The 25,266-nt window shown below is 32.2% G+C and overlaps 4 protein-coding genes across 5 annotated transcripts; 1 reads left to right on the top strand and 3 right to left on the bottom strand.

The window, feature by feature from the left end:
* Nucleotides 1-1,171: 1,171 nt before the first annotated feature.
* LOC123899230 (coatomer subunit gamma-like) lies at nt 1,172-9,693 on the bottom strand. Of its 2 annotated transcripts, XM_045950310.1 has the most exons (18): nt 9,295-9,693; nt 8,818-8,915; nt 8,657-8,707; nt 8,452-8,565; nt 8,141-8,341; nt 7,955-8,056; nt 5,582-5,689; nt 5,270-5,503; nt 4,811-5,061; nt 4,528-4,699; nt 4,286-4,441; nt 4,127-4,177; nt 3,683-3,823; nt 3,415-3,612; nt 3,184-3,315; nt 2,930-3,103; nt 2,577-2,816; nt 1,172-1,730 (listed from the first exon to the last, which is right to left on the bottom strand). In XM_045950310.1, exons 1-18 carry the CDS (start codon nt 9,338-9,340, stop codon nt 1,536-1,538), a joined length of 2,664 nt encoding a protein of 887 aa, XP_045806266.1. In that variant the 5' UTR covers nt 9,341-9,693; the 3' UTR covers nt 1,172-1,535. The 2 variants fall into 2 exon arrangements, with proteins under 2 accessions (XP_045806266.1, XP_045806264.1); XM_045950308.1 differs by having other exon boundaries at nt 7,955-8,341; nt 9,295-9,541.
* Nucleotides 9,694-11,371: 1,678 nt separating this feature from the next.
* Nucleotides 11,372-14,924, bottom strand: LOC123899231 (proline-rich receptor-like protein kinase PERK7). The gene is made up of 8 exons (XM_045950311.1): nt 14,044-14,924; nt 13,261-13,785; nt 13,085-13,171; nt 12,923-12,993; nt 12,631-12,707; nt 12,374-12,521; nt 11,930-12,091; nt 11,372-11,812 (listed from the first exon to the last, which is right to left on the bottom strand). The coding sequence occupies exons 1-8, from the start codon at nt 14,555-14,557 to the stop codon at nt 11,513-11,515; spliced, it is 1,884 nt and encodes a 627-aa protein (XP_045806267.1). The 5' UTR covers nt 14,558-14,924; the 3' UTR covers nt 11,372-11,512.
* Nucleotides 14,925-16,006: 1,082 nt separating this feature from the next.
* LOC123899232 (serine-aspartate repeat-containing protein I-like) lies at nt 16,007-19,923 on the bottom strand. Its single transcript, XM_045950312.1, has 2 exons — nt 19,838-19,923; nt 16,007-17,427 (listed from the first exon to the last, which is right to left on the bottom strand). Exons 1-2 carry the CDS (start codon nt 19,877-19,879, stop codon nt 16,258-16,260), a joined length of 1,212 nt encoding a protein of 403 aa, XP_045806268.1. The 5' UTR covers nt 19,880-19,923; the 3' UTR covers nt 16,007-16,257.
* A 2,011-nt stretch (nt 19,924-21,934) lies between these two features.
* Nucleotides 21,935-23,319, top strand: LOC123899233 (BURP domain-containing protein BNM2A-like). Its single transcript, XM_045950313.1, has 2 exons — nt 21,935-22,233; nt 22,330-23,319. Exons 1-2 carry the CDS (start codon nt 22,051-22,053, stop codon nt 23,116-23,118), a joined length of 972 nt encoding a protein of 323 aa, XP_045806269.1. The 5' UTR covers nt 21,935-22,050; the 3' UTR covers nt 23,119-23,319.
* The last annotated feature ends 1,947 nt before the right edge of the window (nt 23,320-25,266 follow it).

Here is a 25,266-nt window from a genome sequence, read left to right on the forward strand (position 1 = left end):
ATATTTTATTCCAGAATCATGACTCACTGGTCTTTATTTAATCTTATAAAAAATCAGTTTTTGTTTAATGTAGTAGTTTATAATTTATTTAGTTTTTGATAAAAGTAGGTTATAATGGGCATGTTTGTTATAAATTTTTTTAAAAAATATTGTATTTCTTTTCTTTTTTTTTTGGTTGATAAAATATTGTATTTCTAAAACTGAATTTTTTAGAAATTTACTCTAAAAATTATTCAAAAAAAAAAAAGTAATTTACTCCAAATCCAAAATGGTGGAAATTATTTAAACTCGTTTGACATAAGTTAAAATTGAGATTTTGACATTCATTAACTTAATTATTTATTGTTCGATATTTTACATAGTAAAAGTCACATGTTTTTTTTCAAAATGACATATTTTAAAAATGAATTTCATGAAAAACTATTTGAAATAGTTTTTTTTAGAAATTTTTTCAAAATTTTATTATCCAAAAAAAAAATAACAAAGTGATGAAAGCTGGATCAAATGGACTCTTAGAATTACATTTTAAGATAAGCTATTTAAACGAAGTTCTTATTTAAAACTTTCCTTAAAAATTTCTTTGTTAAGAGATTTCTAAAGAAGTATGATCAAGATCATCATGCGGTGAAGATTCCTCCTTGAAGAGAAGTTTGACAGTGTTGAAAAAGCTTCCTGCGTCCTAAGGCTCCATATAACCATGTTGAAGTTCTAAAACATAATCAACCTGTGCTTCTCAAATTATTCATGCAACATTATTATGATTACACAATGATATGCGAATATATCTTATCAAAAAAAAAAAAAAATGATATGCGAATATATATATTTTGAGCAATTGCAGTAGTTGGTTCTAACAACCTAACCCAGCTTTATTCCAGACTCAACTCAACAGACAGGTCAGAGTTAGGATTCTCTACATTTCCCAAAAAAATGGTGTTGTCCATTATTATAATTTTGAAATAAATCAATACTTTAATATAAATGCACATCTTTTGAGAATTGTTAACATTATTTAAATATTTATACAACAAAACTTTAGTAATTGCAGAGGATCCCAACTCCATGTATATCCGCTGATAGTGAAAAATATAAAGAAAAATCTTATTTTAGTACTTGTAATTATGCAGAGTGTCCCCTGATAAACAGAAGCATAAATTTCAAGATGCTCAAGTAAGAAACTTGTCTTTTATACTACTAAATAAACAATTGTTGTTTCAACAAATATCCAATTCAATGACAACACAAATATTGGTCAAGAAAAATCCTCAAAATTCATATTACATTAACTACAAGGAAAAATGAAGTATAATCATGAGGAAGTTTACTCCAATAGTCATAGGCCCAACATTATACTTCCAGTATCGTTGCCAGTATACCAAGAATGCAGTGAGTGAGGGACAAACAAATGCGTACTGATCCCAAACATAATAAAGTTTTGTAATTCTTTACACACCTCTATCTATGTGCCTGCTTAACACCAATCTCATTAACAAAAAGCGGGGCCATCTTGAGTCAAAATTTATCTACTTGATAGATTATCCGCTAGCTACAATCTCATGAATGGCATCACTGACGGTTTCATCCTCGGATCTGACTGTCAATTTCATTGCAACGTCCTTTGGACCGTCAAGTCCAAAAGACAACCGCACAAGCACCTTTATATTACCTATGAATACACCTGACAACAAACATGTGTGTGATCTTGAATTGGGTGGAACAACCTCTGTACCCTGCACAGCCCACAAATAAAAATCATAAGATATCACCTTCCAGAAGATAACAGTGAATAACTGATAGCAGACACCAATTAAAAGTACCATGCTTTTCTCATTTAAGAATTTCTTAGATTCTCATGGGGAGAATTCTTTTTTCACTCCATGACAAGTTTACAAGCATAGTGTCTACAACATGTTGCACTTGGAATAATAGAAGAATCACATGCACTTAGTCTATATATGTTCACCGATTGTGTTTGCATATCTAGGTTAGAAATACCAAACTCACATGCACTTAGTCTGGTCTTTGTGTGTCATGGAGTAAAAAGTCTCTTATTGCCACAACACCATATAGGCTCTCTATGTCTATGTCCATGTGTGTGTAGCACAAACATGCTGCTTAAATAGGTGTATGCGCAAGGGCATCATTGTGGCTAGAGGTTGGAAACGTCAGGCCCTAGAAGTAGGCCCTTTTAAGTGTATTTTCATTTATCACTTAGACTGTCGCTAATAGGTTGATCGGGAATTTGTTTAATTAAATGGTTGTTTGACTTCACACATTGCAAGAAAGAAAAAAAGTTCAACATGAAGTGTTATAAAGTAACATAATATTAGTCTTTTAGAAGCATCTACCAAGCAGAATTGTGCAACTACTCCAGTAACTATGTTACAATAAAAATTGCATGATCACCTTGACTTGCTCGTAATCAGTTTAATGAAATAAGGTTGTTGATGGTGACTGGGGGCATTAGGTAATTAAGAGGTCGCCATGCAACCAATTTACACAAAACAGACATAAATGCTAAAAAGAAGTAGTCTCAACGAAGAGTTAAAAAGCAGCAGGTGACACCGCCGGCTTACCTCACAGGGCTGCAAGCCAAGAAGGTTGATGACAGTATTTACAGCTTCAGCCAAGCTCTCCCTAGGACCAAGACCATACTCATCCTCTCGCTCATAATCAGGGCCGATGCTTTCCCATGCATTCCTGAAATTAGATACCCCCACTTTCAACGTGTAATCTGCTGAAACAATGTCCAGATCCTCCAGCTGGTATTCATCTTCAACACCATCATCATCTGCCTCACCAGTGGCAGGGTCAACCTGAAGATGATCCAATGAATGCAGAGATTTCATGCTTGAAATACACACTTAATCATGATACATATTGGGACTGGATCAAATAATAAAACCCCATAAATAAAGGGGACGAGTACCTCTCTAACAATAAATTTCAAAACGTTAGAAAATTTTCCAAGTGTTGGCACTCCCTCAGGCTTCTCAAATGCAACAAAAATCTGTCCAGGTGAATCATAAGGAAGAGACTTGAGAGGTCTGGAGAACACCTCCGAAAATTCATCTGCTTCTGAATTATCCACAATTACGATAACCTGTACAAGGATATATAATTAAAAGCAAGACCTGGATTTGGATTGTTTATGAAATTTGAAGTATATATATTAGCCATTACATTTTCTAATAATTGCTCTGGTATTGTGTTTGTGCAGTTGTACTGGAACACAACATGCCTATCAAAAATGTGTTTAACGACATTAACTGCATATTCTGTCTCAGCTTCAGTGAGCTCCACAGGTTCTGAGGACTGGTAAGAAATTTAACATCAGCATACATATATCGTTTTAGCCATTGAAAGAACAAAAAGCAAATATAGATTTGTGAAAGAACAATCAAATGTATGAACCTTAAAAAGGTTCCCAAAGTTAGCAAACTCTGGAATGGACGAAAGCACCCTCTGGTATGAATCAGCAGTTGATGGGGGACCACTTGGAGGAGCACCCAAACCAGTTGGCTTTTTACCAGGGGCTTTCTTCTCTGCAAGTGGCTGAGATTTGACTTCCTTGGGCACAGAGTCAATGTCAAAAGCTTCTTCTGAAGGCACCTGCAATCATAACAAACACATGAGATATTGTACTGTACTAACGGAATGCAAGAAAAACACCATGACTTACATAATTTTTCAAGCTAGTCTCCAGATTGACAAGTGGGATATCAAATGTCCCAAACAGGAAATCCTTTACAGCTTTATCAGTCTCAACAACAGAACCATCACCTCCAAGTGTGTTTAGATAAAGGGTTGCTCTATCACGGACCTGCAAATAAATCAAAATACCAGACATAAAATAAAGCAGTTGTACTACTTTACACACATCCAGAAATAGAAACTCCTCTTCTTTCGAGGGAGGCTGAGGAGGGAAATGTCATCCATATTTTTTAAATAGTTAATAGTTTTGTAGAACATGCATATAATGCAGTATAGAAAGATTTAAAGTAAACAATTCAAAATTACAATTTTCTCACATATATAAACAACAAATCCTTAAATATGACATGGAAAAAATACACAACAAGTGCATCGCATAAAATGCCTCATAAAAAAGGACACAGAAATTCACCTCATCATCACTGTCAAAAAGACATCGCCTTAGCAGAACAAATACGCGAGGCTGAAAGAGTGAACATGATATTTCAATTAAGTTAGCAACAAATATGCAAGTATTATAAATATTGGAGAAAATCACTAAGAATGAAATAATAAGCAAAAGAAAGTAAACCTTTAACTCATCAACTGCAGCACCAAACTTTGCCAGTGTGCTGACAGCACCGGCCCTAACTGTTGCGTTCTCAAGATGTACTCGATTATAAACAAAACGAATATATCTGCTCGGGTCTGATGTTTTTGGCCCTTCAATGCCCAAGAAGTGTAGAATCTATGGTTCAAGGGGAACAAATTGCTTAACAAAAAGAACAAATTGGTGAACAAACTGTGAATCATGAAGGCCCCCAAAAGAAATACCTGTGTAGACAGATAAGTGAACTCGCAATCTTCAATAAACTCACAGAGATGAAGCAACCCAGTTTCCTTTGCATCAGGGATTTCTCTAATGAGAATCACAATTGAATCTACAATTGCCTTCTTGTACTCAAAACCACCTTCTTCTCTAAGAATGTTACTTAGGAAGTTCATCCTGAAAATAATAGCAGAGCACAAGAAAATAATTTATACCACTCTTTTAGGAAAAAAGGTTATGCAATATATAAAATTTGGGGAGCCAGGCTATATAATGCAGCACACATACAGAGATCTATATTTTAATGGGAACTTCTGGCACAATGATCTTATTGCTTCAACAACAACAATTTTGAACTCATCAGCAATATCAGACATGAAATTTGTAATCTGTTTCATAAGACGGTCCACACTTGATTCATTTCCTGTCTTCAAAAGTGTAGTAATAGCAAGTGTGGCAATGCTTCTGTTCTGATCGGAGATTAAACTTTCCATATCAATGTTGCAGTTAGTGACTGATGTTGGGTGTGTCATTGCCACCTGCAAAGTATCAAAGCCATACTCAGAATTATGATAATAACCAAAGGCAAATATGAGAATATTCAAGAACCCTGAAAATCTTGATTATATATCAACTCGTCCAAATCATAGAAAGAAAAAATAATATACTTATTCTATAGAGAGGACGTTTGAGATGCCTGTTAAAAATCACTTCAGCTAAAAATTTGAGTAATTGATGAAGGCTTACCTTGTTCAAGGTGCGGACAGCAGCAAATCTTAAAACTGGCTTAGACGAACTTAAGAATAGCTGAAGAACAGTAATAGCTGGAGTTAATTCTCGGGTTGTTACACCATTCAGCTCTGTAATAGCCCTGGCAGCTTCAAAAATCACCATCTCTGACTTGTGACGAAGGCAACTCTCAAGATAATCATAGAAGGGGCGGTCCCCTGGCTGTGTATTATTTCCTGACTCACGGATAACCTACAAATATCGTAGAAGAGAAACATCAAGCAAACAAATATCATTCCAACAAGAAGATTCACATGAAAGTAAAAATACCTGACTTGTGTAACGAATCAACAGGCACTGGGCTAAAGGTGAGCGAACTGTTCCCCTTGTCAAGCTGGTAACAAGCTTGCTAACAGCCAGCCGATCATTCTGCCGTATCTGCAATGTTGACAATTGAAATCACCAAATACCACAGACCCTCTTTAGAATTTATACTTATGTTCTGTGTGATAAAAAAAATAAAAAAATAAAAGGCAGGCCTTTGAGAAGGCAAAATCTAAATGATGTGCAGTAAAACATCTATAGAAGGACTTTAAATAATAGAAATTAGTTAAGTATAATTTGTCCATCATGGTTCAGCTCAAACTGGAATTCCACAAGATAATTACATAAGACATGTAAAGATCTTATGATGATGACAATCAATATAAGAGATAAAAACTTCAAGTTAAATAGAATTTTTCCATCATGGTTCAGCTCTAACTGGAATCTCCTTACATAAGACATGTAAAGATCTCAGTGATGCCAAAACCTACAGTGATGACGATTAAGAGATCAAAATTTTGGCAACTTCAACAATAATACAATTATACAAATATCAACTTTCTCAACCTTGAAAACTTCTCATGGTACTATAAGAAGCAACCACTTGTAAATTGCTGATGGAGTTGAAAATAAGAACCCAACAACCAAGTCTTACCCACTAGGTGGGATATGCTACATAGATCAAATGATGTTGTAATGCTCTATCAAATCCTTGTCTATATCGAACTCATTAACCTCTAAATCTTTCTTAACAGTTTTATCTAGCCTTCCTCTACATATAACGATTAGGCTGCCCTCCATTTGATCAACTATCCTTCCTATGGAATCTATAGGTCTCCTCCACAAGATTAATAATTCCCTATTTATAGATCAAACTGAGCCTCTTCTAGTCCCTTGATTGTGGGATGTTTGTGGCCGAGTGGATGGAGAGATAGTATGATAGGGGACTGGGACTTCCTGTTAGAAAGGTGTACAGTAGGAGGAATAGGAGAGAAAACAGGGGATAATGACCTTGTGTAACTAACTGATTGCATTGAAACTAACTACACTAACTGATGGCAGATATTCAGTTATAGCAGTTAGGAAGGTGTACAGTAGGAGGAATAGGAGGGAAAACAGGGGAAACTGCTAGAACTCAGTAACTTCCACCAGTTAGTGTAGTTTAGTTACACTGCAATCAGTTAGTTACACAGGGTCATTATCCCCCGTTTTCCCTCCTATTTCTCCTACAGTACAGCTTCCTAATGAGAGGTCCCGAGCCCAACCCCTTATCATAGTAACTTCCATAAAAGACAGGTAAAACTAAAAACCAGACAAACAAAGAACAACTTCTGCAGGTGAATTTCAAGAAGTTTTCATTTCTCTTGTCTTACACAAATTCGGTATCCAATTAAGCTCAAATAGAAACTAAGCACCTCTTAAAGAAATGAACTTAAATGGAAATTGTCATAATAGAATCATGACTAGCTTGTGCTTGTGCTCAACATTCTGTTAGAGCTGTTATAAAGAGTGTGTATAAGAGGAGGGGCCGAAAATAATTGTTAGATGCTGACAGTAGCAGTTATTATTAGAAGCAACAGTTATTATTTTTAGGAGCAGTTATTAAAATTAGGCAGTTGTGTGTAAGTGGCTGTGGGTAGAATAAAAGAGGAAATCAAATTATGTTCTGGTTATCCTGAAGTTTTGTGAGTTAGGAATTGGGCGGGAGAGAACCAAGTTCTCCAATGTTGGTGTGTTTGTGTTCTTGTTATTTCCTTGTAATCTCCCTATCATTATTGTAATGTCTGTATGGGTAATATTCTGGTTGTGAATCGTTAGCCAAAATTACTACCTGATAGTTTTGGTAGGCTCTATAGGAGGAAACATAGTGAGAAGAATGTAGGCGAATATTCTGATGTAACTAATCCCATGAGTGCTGCGTGCATGGGACAGATGGCAGAGAGAGAAAACACATCTGAGCACTATTAATGATGGACTCATCATTGTTAGTGGGTATGCATGAATCCAGTTAGCATTACTGCATGGGAGACTCTAGGCAGCTCTAATTGCTTAGTTATCATTTTCGGCAATTTCATTTCCATTTTCCACCTATCGAACTCTAACTTGATTTTCCATCAGATTCTACTTTTTATTACTTTTCCAGTCATTCTACTAAATTGAATCCTATCACTATCAATGAAGTGTTTGTATTGTGCAAATTATTTCTTTTCGGTACCACTTTTAATCACATTCATCATTCATGATATTTACCACTGATAAGACAAGAAGCAAAGTGACCATTCAAGAAAGTGCAGTTGAAATAAAAAGTTATACCCCAGCAAGCAAACCATAATTCACTGAATGATCTAGAATCACAAATTAACCAAACTAGCGGCGTACCTGGTGTAGCAAACCCAGTGCATGAAACTGTACAAGAGCTGCTCTTGATTGAACAGCTTCCTGAACTTCATTGCTCCACCTTTTTACAATTTCAGGATTTGTCTGTAAAGAGGGGGCATAAAATGAACATGTAGCATACATGGGATGTGCAAAATATACCGAATTACAAAAAGAAATTGGTATTACCTGGAGTAGATGAATGCCACTAACTAAGGCAGCACTTGCAACAACTGGATTCTTATCTACAATTGCTTGTTTCAAATACCGTTCGATTTGGGCAAGGAGGGTTCCGTCTGTGATACGGCAAAGCACTCGAATAGCATTTGCCCTATACATATCAATCTTGCTATTCATGTCCTTCATGAGAGAACTAGTAACAATAATAACCTTCGCAATATCAAAGAAATACAAAAGTCATATAATCTAAGATTGTAACACATCATACATATAAATAAAAAAATAAAATAAAAAACAAATTTTTCAAAAGAACATGTAACCTCGTCTGCAGACGGAGAAATCTCCTTTATCATCAGGTAGACCATTCTCCTTAATCCCATATCTTTGGACTGGAAAAGCTTAGTCACAGCAAAGAAAACTTCTGTGGCTTCGGTCTAGCAATAATAAAAAGGATTAATAGTGACTCTAACATAACTCCACAACGTCAAACCACAAATAAGCATGAAGATTTATATCTCTCAAAACCTTTGTAAATGTCTCTCCCTGATTCAGTAGGTATAGGAGCTTTGTAATAACCTATAAAAAAAATTAAATCCGAAAACACACGGCATCAAAATTCAAATGCTGAATAATTCACAGAAACAATAATACTCAAACATAGAAATCCTTTAGTTCATGATAAAAACCTGTGAACATCTCCTAGCATCAAGTTGTGGATCATTAAAAACCCTCGCCTCTTGAAGAACCGCCCCCTTTTCGATTCCCATGAAAGGGGAATACTCGGCTATTCAACAACCAAAATCATCATAATTAGCAACAATTACAATCTATTCGCAATCGTCGCGACATAACTAAAAGATCTACACTATCAACTGATCACTTGAAACTCATTCATCCAATGATCTACATTGCGAATTGTACATATAGCAAGATCAAAATAAAATTGAACAACACTAAATTCAATCCAACGATAATGATAACGATAATGATGATGATTATGTAACTAACTACTAGGCGAAACATATTATAGCATTAGGAATTGGAAATTGAACATGGATCTGGAATTGAAACGGATAGATTCAACATTGGCAAACGAGAAAAACGTAAATGATAAGCGAAAAAATGATAGAAAGCAGATCGAATTGAGAAGTGAAGGAACGGACCTTCATCGTCGCGGTCATCGTCTTTCTTGACAAGCTGCTGAGCCATGAGCGTAGCTGAATCTCAGGGATCTGTGAATGCACCACCGTTCGGGTTTATTTGGTTATATATATCAGTGCTCTCCGATAGAAGAAGAAGAAGAAGAAGGTGTTTGATTTGTTTCAAGTTTCAAGTAACGTTTTGTGAGATCATCATAGTGATTTGATTTGTATTACAGGACGTAGATCGGGTGGGTCGTGGGTAAGAAACTAAAAAAAATGATTAAGAATTTTTACATTTATGGTTAAATAAGTTTTTTCATTAGTAAGAAAAATGGTAACAAGTGCTTTTGGGATTTTTTTCATTCATTATAAAAGTCTTGATATATGTGTCAAAAAAAAATCTTGTTTTTTCGATTTAATAATTAAAAAATTTGTATAACATTTTTTAAAATGTGTAAAGTGAATGTACTTAGGAATATCAAATTTATAAAAGAATGTTTTGAATTTTTTAAGAAAAAAACATCATTAAATATGTCAACATTTATTTTATTTATTTGTTACAAGTCAACATTTTTTTATCCTACTAGTATTATAGTTTCTCCGACCTTGTTTATAAGCAAAATTTGTTTTTTAGATTTATTGAAAAACCAATATATTTAGCCTATATTTAAACTAGATACATTAGTTGTTCAATGAATCTAAAAAATAATTTTTGCTTATAAATAAGATCGGAGAGAGTAAGTTATTATAGATGTGGCAAAAGAAATTATTGTTGGCATTAGGTGATACAGATGTTGCATGTTATGGGGTTCACAAAGCCAAAAAGATTAAAATGTTTTTTTACAAAATTTTAGAATTTTTTAAAATGAGAATAATTAAATACAGTATGAAATTTTTAAATTTCAAAAGATAAAGATAATTGCGTAAAAAACAAAAATTTCAACTTAGAAATCAAATTTTCAGTTTTATTTTTTGAAACTTTTATAATGTTCTAAACATATCTAAAAAATAATCATTCAAAATTACATATTTATGAAAGAAAAAAAATTACGCATTTATTTAACAACATGGACTAAAATTGCATGCATAATTTTCTTATTATGGGAATGAAAAACAAAGTTTGGTAATTTTTTTCCTCTCATTTAAAAATGTTTTTCTTCAAAAACTAATCAAAAGAGATATTTTATTTCCAACATGGAGACTATTTATCAATAAAATACTTTTAAGAGAATTTATACACAAATATAAATAAAACATCAAAGATGTTTCTTAAAAAAGTCTAGAAATAAACAAGCTCTAGTTATGCCGCTTTACTTTTAGATCTTTAAGAAAAAGAGTTCAACGAAAAGCCAATATTGTGAAAGAGTTGATGATCTTGCTACTTATATGTTTCACCTAAAATTTCAAATCTGTAAAAAAATTATAGGTAAGACTTTAGGTACATTTCTTTAGGTGGTTCATAACTTAACTACTTTATGTACATTTCTTTGGATTTTCGGGGATCTGTTTACATCCAACATTGCTTTTGTAGTGCAAACACACATTTCAACATTAAATTTCTCACAAAACAAGCACCATGTTACTGTCTAAAATGCAGAATTGTAGGTTTTCCGGTTTTCGAATTGAGTTCAACAACCCAGGCATGACCATAAGTTTTCGGAAATGTTTCTTTGAGTTGTTCCAGTTTGTAACAGTTCTACAAATATGCAGTTTAGCCTAGTTCCCCCAATGGTTTCAACAGTGGCTAATGTTCGGAAATCTTAAGTTTTTCGAATTCCAAGAAACTTTTACATACCGGAAATATTTTGTGGAGGCGAAGTTAAATGGGGATAAAATTGGAGAAAAAAAATTGATTTGGAGGGTGCGAGGGAATTTTTTTTTTAACAGCAATATGTTGCCTTCAAGCCACGTCTATTTGCAAAAATAAAGTATCCTTTCTTGTAGATTTCTATGAAGCTTCAAAGTGTAACTTTTGTAAGGTGTCACCCGCCATAATTCTTTCTTTCAAATTCACCGCGAATTCAAACATGTGCTCAATGTTTCAATGAGCCCGGTCAAAGAAATTTTCATCACAATATTTTTTCTAATAAATTTGACATTTTCAAACAAACTCGCGTTCAATTTTCATTTCATTCTCAATTATTTCAGAACTAATAACAGTATTTGCAATTTGATCTTCTCTATAATTTAAAATTATTTTGATCTTCTCTAACATATCATATTAGATGAGACTTGCTTCTCACGGAGTGTATTTCTTACTTCCTGTATCAGTTACAGTCCTTCTACTATATTCAGAAGAAGATTGATCACTGCTTGAGACGGAAAGATTGAGGCCATACTCACTCGTTCCACCGAACTCGCTACTTGGGGCCACGCCGCTATCCACTGGTAGTTTCTTGAACTTTTTCATATCAGCAATGTATCCCCCAGCATCATAGTCTCCACTTGGAATGGTAGACATAGCACTTTGTCCAGGTTTAACTCCATCATGACTAAGCACTTGATCTAGTGAAGCATCTCCCTCCAGCACACGTACAATCTATTTAAATAACATACATATATTTCATATTTTTGTTAGCATATAATATACTATAATAATCAACATGTTTACATAAAACATATAGTTAATCAAATTAATTAAGCTGATAAATTATACCTGACTCATTCTTGGACGCCTTCTTGCTGAGTGCCTAACACTAGCAGCAGCACAAGCTATCATACGTTGCATCTCATGTTTGTCATAATTGTCCTCTAAACGTATATCCACCAATCCAACAAATATTCCATTCTCCAATGCTTTTGCACAAAGTGGTCTAGCCTGCATGTTCATAAAACTAATTAAATCAAACAGCCAAACATTATATATATATATACATGAAACATTCTTTTGAAACATATATAAGCAAAAGAATGTTGAAATATGACATGTAATCTATGAAGCACGGACACATATACAAACACCTGATACAGATATGTCGACACCGATAATAATTTGAAAAAAATGACATAATTCGGGTAAACATAAGTGTCGGTATTCGACACCAGGACACGACTAATTTGAGTGTCCGTACTTCATAATCATAGCATGTAATATACTTACCCAATCAACCAAACTGTCTTCTTCGTAATCACCGGTGTTACCGACTGGTCGTCTTCCAGTTATGAGCTCCAAAAGCATAATACCATAAGAGAAGACATCGGATTTATCAGTTAGCTTACCACTTGATGCATACTCAGGAGCCATATACCTGAATTAATAGACATATAGGTAATTAGAAATGAATTGGAATTGACAAAATATTCACACATACTAGTAAATAAATGTAGGTTGGGGTTGAACTAATATTGATTAATTACCCAAATGTTCCCATGACACGAGTAGAAACATGAGTGTTTGTGTCTTGAGAAAACTTTGCCAATCCAAAATCTGACACCTGAGTGAAAACAGAGTGTTAGAGCGAGTATTGGCGACACTCTTCTTATGTATATGTGTTAAGAAGTCCTACATTGATTGCAAATAGCCTGGATATGCTTTTATAAGTGAGGGCAATATGGTTGGCCATCTCGCAATCAATGTGAGACTTCTTAACAATATGCAATTCCTAAATAACTAAACATATAAGAATGATCGGTATAAAGTATAACATACTTTTGCTTCAAAGTTGTTTTCAAGTAAAATGTTTGCACCCTTTATGTCTCTGTGAATGATACGAGGGTGACCTGCAAATTATTGTTTCAACAAAGTTACTAATGATAATAATTTAACTTAATGTCTCTATGAGAATTAGAATATAAGTAGATAATAACTTACAATCCTCATGTAAATAAGCAAGCCCTTTGGCCGATCCAATCGCAATTTTAAGCCTTGTGCCCCAATCCATCACAGGTCGACCCTTTCCTGCAAAAAATTATATATTTAATATAGTGTCAAAGTAAATCCAACAAGAAGTCATATTAATTACTTATAGTTTAAAAGAGGTAACTTACCATGAAGATGGTAATCAAGGGTCTTGTTAGGAACAAATTCATAAACAAGAAGCTTTTTAGAATCACTAATGCAATATCCAACAAGCGAAACAAGATAGCGATGATGAACACGGCTGATAGTGTCAACCTCAGCTTGAAATTCTCTGTCACCTTGTCCACCAGTTGATTTAAGGCTCTTCACTGCTATTTCCTTACCATTAGGTAGAATACCTTTATGTACATATCCAAATCCACCTTGACCTAACAAGTTTCGTTGCGCAAATCCATTAGTAGCGGCTGATAACTCATCAAAGGTGAATGAGCTTTGGTTGAACCCAAGTGCAACAGTTGGATGTGGTGGTGGCAATACAGGACCGTGCGGCCCAGAGTAACTTGAGTTGCTAAAGTCACTGCTACTAGGATGCCGTGGTTGATTGGTTTTTGGTGATGGACCCCGAGCTCCACCTTGAGATGGTGGAGGAATATTAACCACGTGGTCACCCTTATTGTATACATCGCCTTTATTGTACACATACGGATTTGGACCTGCAGTTGCACGTTTAAAATATTATTCCCTCTATACCAGTCGTTTTGACCATATTACACAAATTAACAAATGTAGTTAATGTTGTATGAAAAAGAGAAATTATTGGTTGGCTTACAAAATTGTCCCGATTTGAATCTTGCAAGGTCAAGCATAGATCGGAAAGTATTTCGTCTTTACTAACTATTCTTACTTTTATACTTTTATTTCCAAATTCCAATTAAAAAATGAAAATGGAGATTTATATCTTATATATATACCTCCTGGTTGATTGCCATAGTAATGAAGGTGAGGTTGTGGTCTCTTCTTCCTTTTTGAACATACAATGAAGAGTGTGATAAGAACAAGTAGCAATAAACCAGCTCCACCTGCAACTCCTATCATAGCTCCCATATTCAAATCATCCCCACCTCCTTCATGTGTCTTATCATTCTTATCAGAGTCTAATGACTTTGGCGAGGACGAACGGTGACGCTGTGGTGGTGGAGGAGAAAACACTTCCCGTTTTGGAGGAGATGGCTTGTTGCTAGGAGGTGACTGTGATTGTGACGGTGGTGGTGGTGGTGGTGATGGTGGAGATTGAGAAGAGTCATCAGAAGGAGGTGGAGATGACGGAGGAGGTGATGGAGGTGGAGATGACGGAGGAGGTGATGATGGAGGTGGTGGCGGAGACGAATTATCAGCCTCTGGTGGTGGTGGTGGTGGCGAGGAATTATCAACCTCCGGTGGTGGTGGTGGCGATGGCGGGGATTGTGTTGGAGAGTTATCAGTCATTATTAAAAAATTATATTTATAAATAAATTACCGGAGAAGCCTTAACCGCTCCCTCAAATATTTACCGCAATCATGTATACTCAAATCTGCATTAAAAAAATGTAATGCAGCAAACTTGTTTTGAAGTATAGTATATGTTTATAATTTGATATAATAATACACGTTTAATTTTGTGTATGAATTTGGTTAATTAGTTTTGAAAGAAAAAGATGAATCAATGGGAAATGAATTATTAATGTAGGGTAATGTAATTAATGTTATGTTACCTGAGGGTGAGAGTAAAGGGGGGAAGGAGGAGGAGGAAGATTATCGAAAGGAGATGAACACGGTGAATGTGCATGGTAATAGTAGAACCCAGAAACCGTGCAAAGCAAATTATTTCTATTTTTAACTATTTATATAGTTTTCTCTCTGTCAATTGCTAATATTATACTCTAGTTCGTTATAACTTATAAACAAAATCTTTTAGTGCTCAAATAATAACTTATTGGGTAATTTCATGTGTTGAGTTTTGTCTGTTACAACTTATAACCAAAATGCCTTCTATATGTGTTGCACCACCATGTCACTCATTGATAAGAGGTTCAAATTTTTTTAAATATTGTTTTAATAAATTATTTTTATAGCAACTAATTTTTTTTTTTTATAGTATGCTATCTTTTTGTGATTTTTTTCTAAAGGCTTTTTTTATAAAAAAAAAATGCTTCAGATGAGAAATTTGTTTTAAGTATTTCATCTTTTTGTGATTTTTTTTCTAAAGGCTTGTAGGATGATAAAATTTCAAATGATACCTAAGCCTTGTTTGGATAAACAACTTATACAAATACTTATAAAGTTTATGACACGAGCGCTTACTTTATAAGCACTTATATTGAATAAGTTATTTACGTTTGAATATGTACACTAAAAAGTACTTACATAAATTGAAGTATTTGAATGTGTTATATTATATAAGTAGTTATAAATTTAAGATTGAATCCAAGGATAAATTTTAAAAAATAAGTGGAATACATTTAAAAGTAAGTGTGAAGAAAAATGATTTGAGAACCTTACCAATTGGAGGGACAATTTTATGATTTTGGCATATCTTTGTTCTCCTCTCAATATGGAGATAAATGTCTCAATATTTATCTATCATCAAAAGCAATACTGTGGTGATATTTTATTTTATAAAATGTGAATGATTGTAGTGATATTTTATAAATGTTGCAGTGGTATGCTAAAAAAAAAAAAAAAAGTAGCTAAGTTCTTTGGTGTGTGCTTTAGAAAAGAAGAATCGAGGTGTGGACGGATCTAAAAGAAATTTCCAATATTTTAAGATGTATCATGTATGCCAAAGTATTAATGTTAGAGAAGCATTTCATTCTTGATAAACAACGGGAAGTTTCACTAGCAATCTCTTAATCCTACGAGAATACAATTATTCAAAAAGCTTAATACATAAACTGATTAACGCAACAACTTATTTAATAACGAGAAGTTTTACTACCAATCTCTTAACCTTACAAGAATAATTATTCAAAAAGCTTAATACATAAACGCAACAACTTATTTAAATATGCTACATCGTTGATTGAAGTTGATTCTATTACATCATTATTCCATTTATTTATGCATCATATTTAGTGAGACTTGGCCTAAGCTCAAAATCCTTTGTGAATTCCTCATTTTTCTCATCAACATCATATGTATCTAAATCATTAGTTGTGAATGTCAATGTAATTATTCTCATAAGCAGAAATGTTAGGTCTTGGTTCAAAATCATTAGTTGTGATTCCCTTATTTTCCTTAACTTCAATGTCATTGTCTTCATAAGCTGAAATGTTGGGTCGTGGTTTAAAATCTTTAACGGCTCCCTTCTTTTCCTCACCATCAATGTCATTCTCTCCATAAGCTGAAATGTTGGGTCTTGGTTCAAAATCATTAGTTGTGACTCCCTTGTTTTCCTTAACATCAATGTCATTGTCACCATAAGCTGAAATGTTGGGCCTTGGTTCAAAATCTTTAGTTGCTCTCTTCTTTTCCTTAACATCAATGTCATTGTCTCCATAAGTTGAAATGTTGGGTCGTGGTTCAAAATCTTTAGTGGCTTCCTTCTTTTTCTCAGCATCAATGTCATTGTCTCCATAAGCTGAAATGTTGGGCCTTGGTTCGAAATCTTTAGTGGCTTCCTTCTTTTCCTTAGCATCAATGTCATTGTCTCCGTAAGCTGAAATGTTGGGCCTTGGTTCGAAATCTTTAGTGGCTCCCTTCTTTTCCTTAACACCAATGTCATTGTCTCCATAAGTTGAAATGTTGGGTCGTGGTTCAAAATTCTTAGTGGCTTTCTTCTTTTTTTCAGCATCAATGTCATTGTCTCCATAAGCTGAAATGTTGGGCCTTGGTTTGAAATCTTTAGTGGCTTCCTTCTTTTCCTTAGCATCAATGTCATTCTCTCCATAAGCTGAAATGTTGGGTCTTGGTTCAAAATCTTTAGTTGTTCCATTGTTTTCTTTAACATCAATGTCATTGTCTCCATAAGCTGAAATGTTTGGTCTTGGTTCAAAATCTTTGACAATTTTCTTCTTTTCCTTAACATCAATATCATTATTTCCATAAGCTGAAATATTTGGTCTTGGTTCAAAATCTTTGAAATCTTTTTTGTTTTCCTTAGTGTCATCTTCATATGCTGAAATATTTGGTCTTGGTTCTAAATCCTCTCTAAACACATTCACTTCTAGGTTGGCTTGTGTGTCTTTAACAACCGGCTTGAGAATTTTTTTAGTGTTGGCGATAAGGAGTCCTTGAATTTCCTCTAGCATGTCTTGGTCTTTCATGATCAATTTCCAGTATTCTCCTAGATCTTTTCTTGATTCTATAGATGCTGCAAACTTTATGGCAACAAATAATAATAAGTCAAAAGAACATTGGTCCAAATGTGTACTTAAAATAATTATGTAAAGTGTTTTCTCATACTATCTCCGACTCAAAAAAAATTATTTTTAACCAAAAATACCCATAATTATTTTGTGCCAATGTAACATTGATCTTTAAACAATAGTCTGAAGATGACCACTTACCAGTTTTAGTAACAACATATTTTTTTATAAGTTAAGAATATTTAGGCATTAAGAATTGAATTGAATAAACATTTCAACTAAGTTGGTATTTTTAAACACTCATAACTCATCTTATACATATAACTCATAATAATAATATGAGGAGGGATCCGTTGACTCCAGGAGTAAGTCTTCATTGACTTACTCCGTTTAATAACTCGATATCGGCATTATATTTCTTCAATCCAACCGTTGAATTCAAAGATCTCATTGAGTAGATCAACTCCACAAATTTTTATAAAAATTCAAAACTGATTGATACTTTTTCTGATAACTTCAATTGAACGTACAACAAACTTTTGAAAAAATCGTTGAATTTCAATGGTCCGAATACATACCTACATTTCTTGAATTTTTATAAAAATTTGTGGAGTTGATCTACTCAATAAGATCTTTGAATTCAACGGTCGGATTGAAGAAATATAATGCTGATATCGAATTATTAAGCGGAGTAAGTCAATGGAGACTTACTCCTAGAGTCAACGGATCCCTCCTCTAATAATATAATTAAAAGAGAAAAAAAAAATGCACATGTGAGAGCTGAGCCTTACCACACAAAAGTAATCAAAATAACTAAAAGTAGAACAAAATAATAATCACACCAAATTGATCTCTGCTAACTCCAAATTCAGGATTTCTAATAATTTTTAATAAAACATTTTTTATTTGACTAAAGTTTATAATAATCAAAAAATAGTAACAAATAAAATATTTTATAAAAATGTGCTAAAAATAATAAGGCTCGCCTTTAAATATACCCATTTTATACAACTCTTTTATTATATTATAGGGTTAAATATATATTTATTTCTCAAATTTTGTTTTTAGTTCATATAAAAAATTTCAGTAAGTTTTGTTTTGGTTTTTTAAATATTTTCTGTTACGATTTTTGGTCCTTGTTTTTCAGTCAACTTGTGTATATTATATGAAATTTTAAATTTATTTTTCGCGGTCATGTTTAGTACATCATTGAAATCTCTCTTCTAAAAGTTTAATTTTTTTTTTAACAAAGGTTGAATTAAATATGAGCTTTTTAGGTTAATTTTTGCGCTTAAAAATTCATAAATAATTAATTTTATGTTAAAAAATTCTAAATTTTTGTGGGAGAGGTTCTTATAATATTATAAACATGAATACAAAAAATCATTCAAAAATATAAAAGTACACAAAAGTTGATTAAAAAGTAGGAACCAAAAGTTATGACAAAAAATATTTGAAGGACAAAAAATTGCTGAAATTTTTTATAGAAACTAAAAACAAAATTTGAGATATTTATAAAAACCAAAAATTTATTTAACTTTATATTATATTAGGGAAATGTTAGCTCTTAGTACTTGTTACAATGTTACGGATGGTCAATATAAATTTTTGAAGGAAAATGATAAAAAGTACTCTTTACGTACTTGTTACGTACATCACCGAAAAACAATCGGGCAAGACGGGTGAGTTTTGCCTCAACCAGTGTCGTGAAGAAATTAATAAATTCATATATATTAAGTTTTTAAATAAGTAAGTGAAGAAATTCCAATTTAAATTCAAACTCCTACATTTCAATTTGAATGCAACTACCAATTGAGTAATCTTTATGGACTTAATATGTTACTTTTTAGTTGTCATGATATTTTCATTTCATATGCTACAAGTGGATTCTAGTATCTACTAATCTTCCACTTATATTTATGTCTCTCATCAATTAACAATAATATGTAAAAGAATAAATAAATGGAATGAATCTGACTTTAGAGGATATACATATATAGTAATATAATGTGCATTTTATCTGCTAAAATTCAGAGACAGGACTAGATAACTTTTGTTATATCCTATTTGATTTGAAATTGATTATGGGACTGGACAAATTAGGTAGCAAGGGACAAGACAAAAACAAGATTTTTTGTCCCTCACCGAACCACATGACAACTTATTGTCCACAGTACAACTATGAAAAATTCGAAAATACTCATTTTATTTTCGAATATAAAGATATTATAGCCCTATATCTTTTCGGTACAGTTTTGTGATAAACTATATTATCATGTATTATTCTGTCCAATACTTACTGTTTTACAAATCAAACTCACTCATAGAACAAGATATATTAAAAGAGGAGTAGTAACTAAGATGACGAAAAGGAATTTGTCAAAAAAAAAAAAAAAAAAAAAGGACGAAAAGGGAAACATACCAAGAAAAGCAGGAGAGGTAATAATGCAAAAGCATGTCTCATCTTAACAATCAAATTGAATCCTGGCTGTTTCACTTCTGTCTTGGATGAATGATCCCTAACTAAGATAATCACTTATTTATAGAGCTAGATACTCAAACTCACGAGACGAGAGATAGATAGCACGTGACCACACCACGTGCGTCAGTTTTTCTTTTTTTAACAATATTAAAGCATACAATACTTCATGGCAAAAAAAAAGCATACATACTTCAATTTTATTTTTTTTTTATAATAAAGCATACTTCAATTATTGAAGCTTATATTGTTAACTTTTTTTTTAATCAAAACAATATTGTTAAACTAATTTCACAACTAACTGATTTTCCACGTTTTAACTGATTATATATCGATATAACAATATTCAATTATTTTTAACTAAAATTCTACTTTTAAGAGTGTTCGGAGATCGAACTCCGACTCTTACATATAAAATATGATGTTACTGCCAACTGAATTAAACTCACGCGGACTTATTTTCAATTATTTTTTATTCACATTATTATATAACATATAGTTTTACGTTGACGTTGTTGTAAAATATGCAAATATAAAAAAATAATAAAATACTTGATCCAATTTTTAAAATACTAGTCGGATAATCTTTTTATAAAAATTTATTTTTAAGTTTATTGAATAATTGATGTATCTAATTTATAATATAATATAAAATATAAATATAAATATTCAATAAACCTAAAGCATATTATTTTTTAAAAGATCAGAAGAGATAATAATTTTTTTTTGGTAAGGAAGAGATAATAATTTCAGCATGCATGACAAAACTTGTATTTATAACTGTATTATTATTTTTCGAAATAATTGAAGTATTTTATCTAGTTTTTGTCTGCTCTTTTTGTGACCATAAACAAATTATATAGTTGGTTGCTTGCACATATTAGCCTGGCACGTATAAAATGGCACCCGGGTAAGTGCAATTGAGATTTGTCTCAACCACCCCCACTTCTGAGTATAAATAAAAGAAAGAAAAAAAAAACTAAAAGAAAGAAAAAAAAAACTACCCACTCTCGATTTCTGTTGAGATTTGAAATTGATATTTATGTATTTTTTGTTAAAGGTGATGCTAAACGGTGTCTTCTGGTACTTGTTAAATATATTAGAAAAGAAAATAAATTAACAAAAATAATGGTAAGTGAGAATAATTTTATACATTTTAAAAGACTGAATGCATAATTTGCGAAATAAAATTTCCATAATTATATCTTTAACCAGTACCCGAGAGCACTCTTTTGCATTTTCCTTTTGTTAATTAGTATAAATTATTATTTTTTTTCTTTTCTCTCCTTCTCTTTCTTGATTATCTATTGCTCTTAATTTCAATCTTCTATTTTATTAAAAATAAAAAGATAATTAAGTGAGAGTGAGATTAAGAAAGATAAAGAGTTATGGTGAGAGTGATAAAAGAAGAGACAAAGATAATGCATTTTGCTCATATACTTTGAAGATGAGCAGTTTGACTTGCGTTAGGCTCAATGTTATCTTAGGGAGTGTCTTCCCAATATGATCCATGTATATTATCATTATTATTGTGATATACAGTAAATCATTGTGTTATATTTATGTGTTGCAATACATAAAAATTTTAATTCAATAAAGTAATAATACGAAACTACTACGGATGTTTTATAGTCGTAAATGTCGACACAATTAGCCAAATCAAGTGAATAAATTTAGATGGAATGGGTAGCTCAGTTAGTTAAGCTAGGTTAAGGAACAAGAGGTCCATAAAATATTAATATTTACATCTATTATATCACAAGTAAGTTACATTACATGTTTTTGTTATAAAAAAATGGACACTCTCAATTTTCCTCAATTTTCACTTTTTAACCATTGATCAACTTTACACTATTTCTTTTAAATTTAAATAATATTTTATATTTAAAATTTAATGGCTTAAATTCCAACATTATTTCCTCAAATTTATCCATTCTAGAAAAAGAAGAAGTTACATTACATGTTATTAACGTTTTAGAGTATAAAAAAATGCTATTAACGTTTTACTAATGCCGATGGCTTTTATAGTGAGTTAGCAACACATCAACTCAAATCCACCGTTCTTTTGAGGAGAGATGCATTAGTACTACTTAATAGAATAAAGAGTTAAATGATTTCGTGTGAGTTTAACTCCGTTAATAGAGACATCGTACTATATGTGTAGGAGTTGGGGTTCGAACCTCGGACCCTCAACTAATTCAGGTGAAATTTTGATCCTATTATTAAGTTATGTATCTTTAACTCAAGTGATAAACGTGAAGAATTCAACATTGAAAGTTAGAAAGATGGCCATAAACATTGGATCTTGCATCCTTCTTCATCTACTAGTAATCAAGCTGGTATGTTAAACATTTATATTAATTAACTTCTCTTAAAACTCTGTTTCTTTGTTCATTTTTCTCACTTGCAAATTAAGCTTTTCTGAATTTTTGCAGTGTTCTTATGGATTCCAAGCAAGGGAATTGGTTGAAACAGAAAACAAATCAATGGAAATTCATCATAATCATATGACTCATAATATTGATCCTTCATTAATGGTTTTCTTCACTTTGAAAGATTTGAAAGTAGGAAAAAAAATGCAAATTTATTTTCCTAAGAGAGAACCATCAACTTCACCTAAGTTATGGCCAAAAGAAGAAGCTGAATCACTTCCTTTCTCATCAAACCAACTCACATATCTTCTCAAATTCTTCTCTTTTTCTCCAAACACTCCACAAGCTATGGCTATGGAAAACACCTTAAAGGAATGTGAGAGTAAACCCATTAAAGGAGAAGTTAAGTTTTGTGCTACCTCATTAGAATCTATGCTTGAATTTACACAAAATGTTCTTGGTTCAAAATCTGAAATCCAAGTTTATGCAACTTTGCATAAAACAAAATCAAGTGTTACTTTTCAAAATTACACTATAGTAGAAATTCTAATGGAAATTCTAGCTCCAAAAATTGTAGCTTGTCACACTGTACCTTACCCTCATGCTGTTTTTTATTGTCATAGTCAAGAAAGTGAGAATAGGGTGTATAAAGTTTTATTGGGGGGTGAGAATGGTGATAAAGTTGAAGCTATGGTGGTTTGTCACATGGATACATCACAATGGTCACCTAGTCATGTTTCATTTCAAGTTCTTGGTGTTACACCAGGAAGTTCTTCAGTGTGCCACTTTTTTCCAGCAGATAATTACATTTGGGTTCCTAAGTTGAAATCACAAGGTTCTTCTAGCATGTGATTTGTAGTATAGTACTAGTGTGTGTGCTTGTTATTTGTGTTTATGTGCCTTAATTAATGGTACTAAAAAAATAATTGTGTGTTGTTTGAAGAGCTAAATAATGTAAAATGAATTTGTTTTATCAGTGTATGTGGGAGTCTCTGCATTTAGTATAATTTTGTTGTAATTTTGAAAAATAATAATGGTGTTTTGGTGTGCTTATTCAATATCTCTCAATCTAGAGAACTAAAAGGCTTACTATTCAATATGGCTTTTAATTGAGTTTCTCTATTTGCTCAAGTAAATTTGAATGTTAAATTAAATATGTCACATGAAAAAAGTTGTATTTTTCTACTACATACATTGCCTCTCATCTCATGAGAATGATATTCTATTAATCTAAAATTTGATTAAAGATAAATGAAATCTGGTCGATGATTATTCAGTTAGAAATTTTTCAGACTATTTGAACTAATTAATTGTAGTTTATAAATACACATGATAACTTTTTTACGTTAAATAAATATGATTTTTGTTGATGTGTTCGATTATGAAAATTCAAAAATCCAAATTGATTGGAAAAAAGAGAGAAATTAAAATAATAAGCAGATGAAAATCATAAAATATAAAATTATGTGATAAAGCGATTATGCACAAAAGAACTTATAGATAAAGGTATTTTTTATAAAAAAAAAATCTAGAATTGTGGAGCATGATACATATTTTAATAATGAGTCATGTTAACCGGTGCATCTGGGCTAGCCACTGGTTAAGGAAAAAAAAATTGAATAAAAAATAACATTTTTTTAACTTTTAAAGAGTTGACTGTACAAATTCCAATGTCAAATAACTATTTTTGCTTTTTTAACCAGTGTCCCAAATTGTTTAGCATTTTCCTTTAATAATTTATGGTGAACATTATTTTATTTTAATTACATTTGTAATAATTTTTTGTTTATTTTAAGTTGGAATTGTAATAGTTTTAATTTAGATTTAGTTGATGTCATGTGTAAGGGAAGTAACCTTGATTCCTTACATTTAGTTGATGTAATATATATAACTCATTTAGATTTAAGATAAGCTTTGCTTTAGTAAGCATTTTGTAACCTCACTTGAGAAGTTTCAAATTCAAGTTTCTCTTAATGAGAATGGTGCACGACTCTTCTTTGGTTTTTAGATTGGAACCGAAATAAATATTATCGATGACTTTCTTACCATTATGTCAGTTCTTGACTTATCAATCATTCTTGATTGTGGCGTCTTAAATCGATCTTACTTGGAAGCAATTTCATCCACATCACATGTGGTTACGAGTTCTATTTTTTTTTTATATGCGAAAAAAAAATTAATTAGAGTGGGATACAACTCGCCTTAGTTGGATCTTTCATCTCATGTGAAAGTAGCTTTATCTACATTATAAGTGGTAAAAAAATTCAATATTTTCGTGCGTGGGCAGAAAAATCTGTTGGAGCAGAATAAAACTCACCTTATATTCCCAAACAAATTCCTAAACAAAATTCTTTTTTTTTTGTCATGTAACCTAGTTGCTAGAAAATCAACCTTAAAAGTGAATAGGTAGAATGTCCCAAGTTCGAACCCGAACTCTTGCACATATAGTATGATGTCCCTACCAACTGATTTAAGCTTAGAGAGACTAGACAAAATTCATTCTAATCTCCTGTGAACAAAAATAAAAATGTGGGCTGCCTCCCACAAATAAAATATCGTAAACATATAACATGTTTTGTGTGTTTGTGTCAGTGTGTATGGGGTGAGTGGGTAAGGCTTGTTGTCAATGATTGATTTTTAGTTGTTTTTAACCATTGAAAATAGAATATTTTATTAAAATTAAAATAGTAACAAAAAAAAAAAAACACCATGCACAAGTTGTGCAAAAATGCAAAGTACAATAAGAAAGATCAATGATCATCTGTTAAAAAAAAAAAGATCATCCATGATCATCGATGACGTTATCATTACTATTTTTTTGGTAAGTTATTGATTATGTTTTCTCTTGGATACCTTTTCCATGGAAGAGAACAAAAATGAAAAAAGAAAAGAAGACAAGGGAAGGGATGTTCGTGGGATATTTGTTCTCTCTTATCATTTGAATACACCAAATGAATTCTTTCAGAGTCATAAAAAGAACCACTAACTACCTGAGTTTAA

Source organism: Trifolium pratense, linkage group LG7 (assembly GCF_020283565.1).
Source record: "Trifolium pratense cultivar HEN17-A07 linkage group LG7, ARS_RC_1.1, whole genome shotgun sequence".
Lineage (NCBI taxonomy): Eukaryota > Viridiplantae > Streptophyta > Magnoliopsida > Fabales > Fabaceae > Trifolium > Trifolium pratense.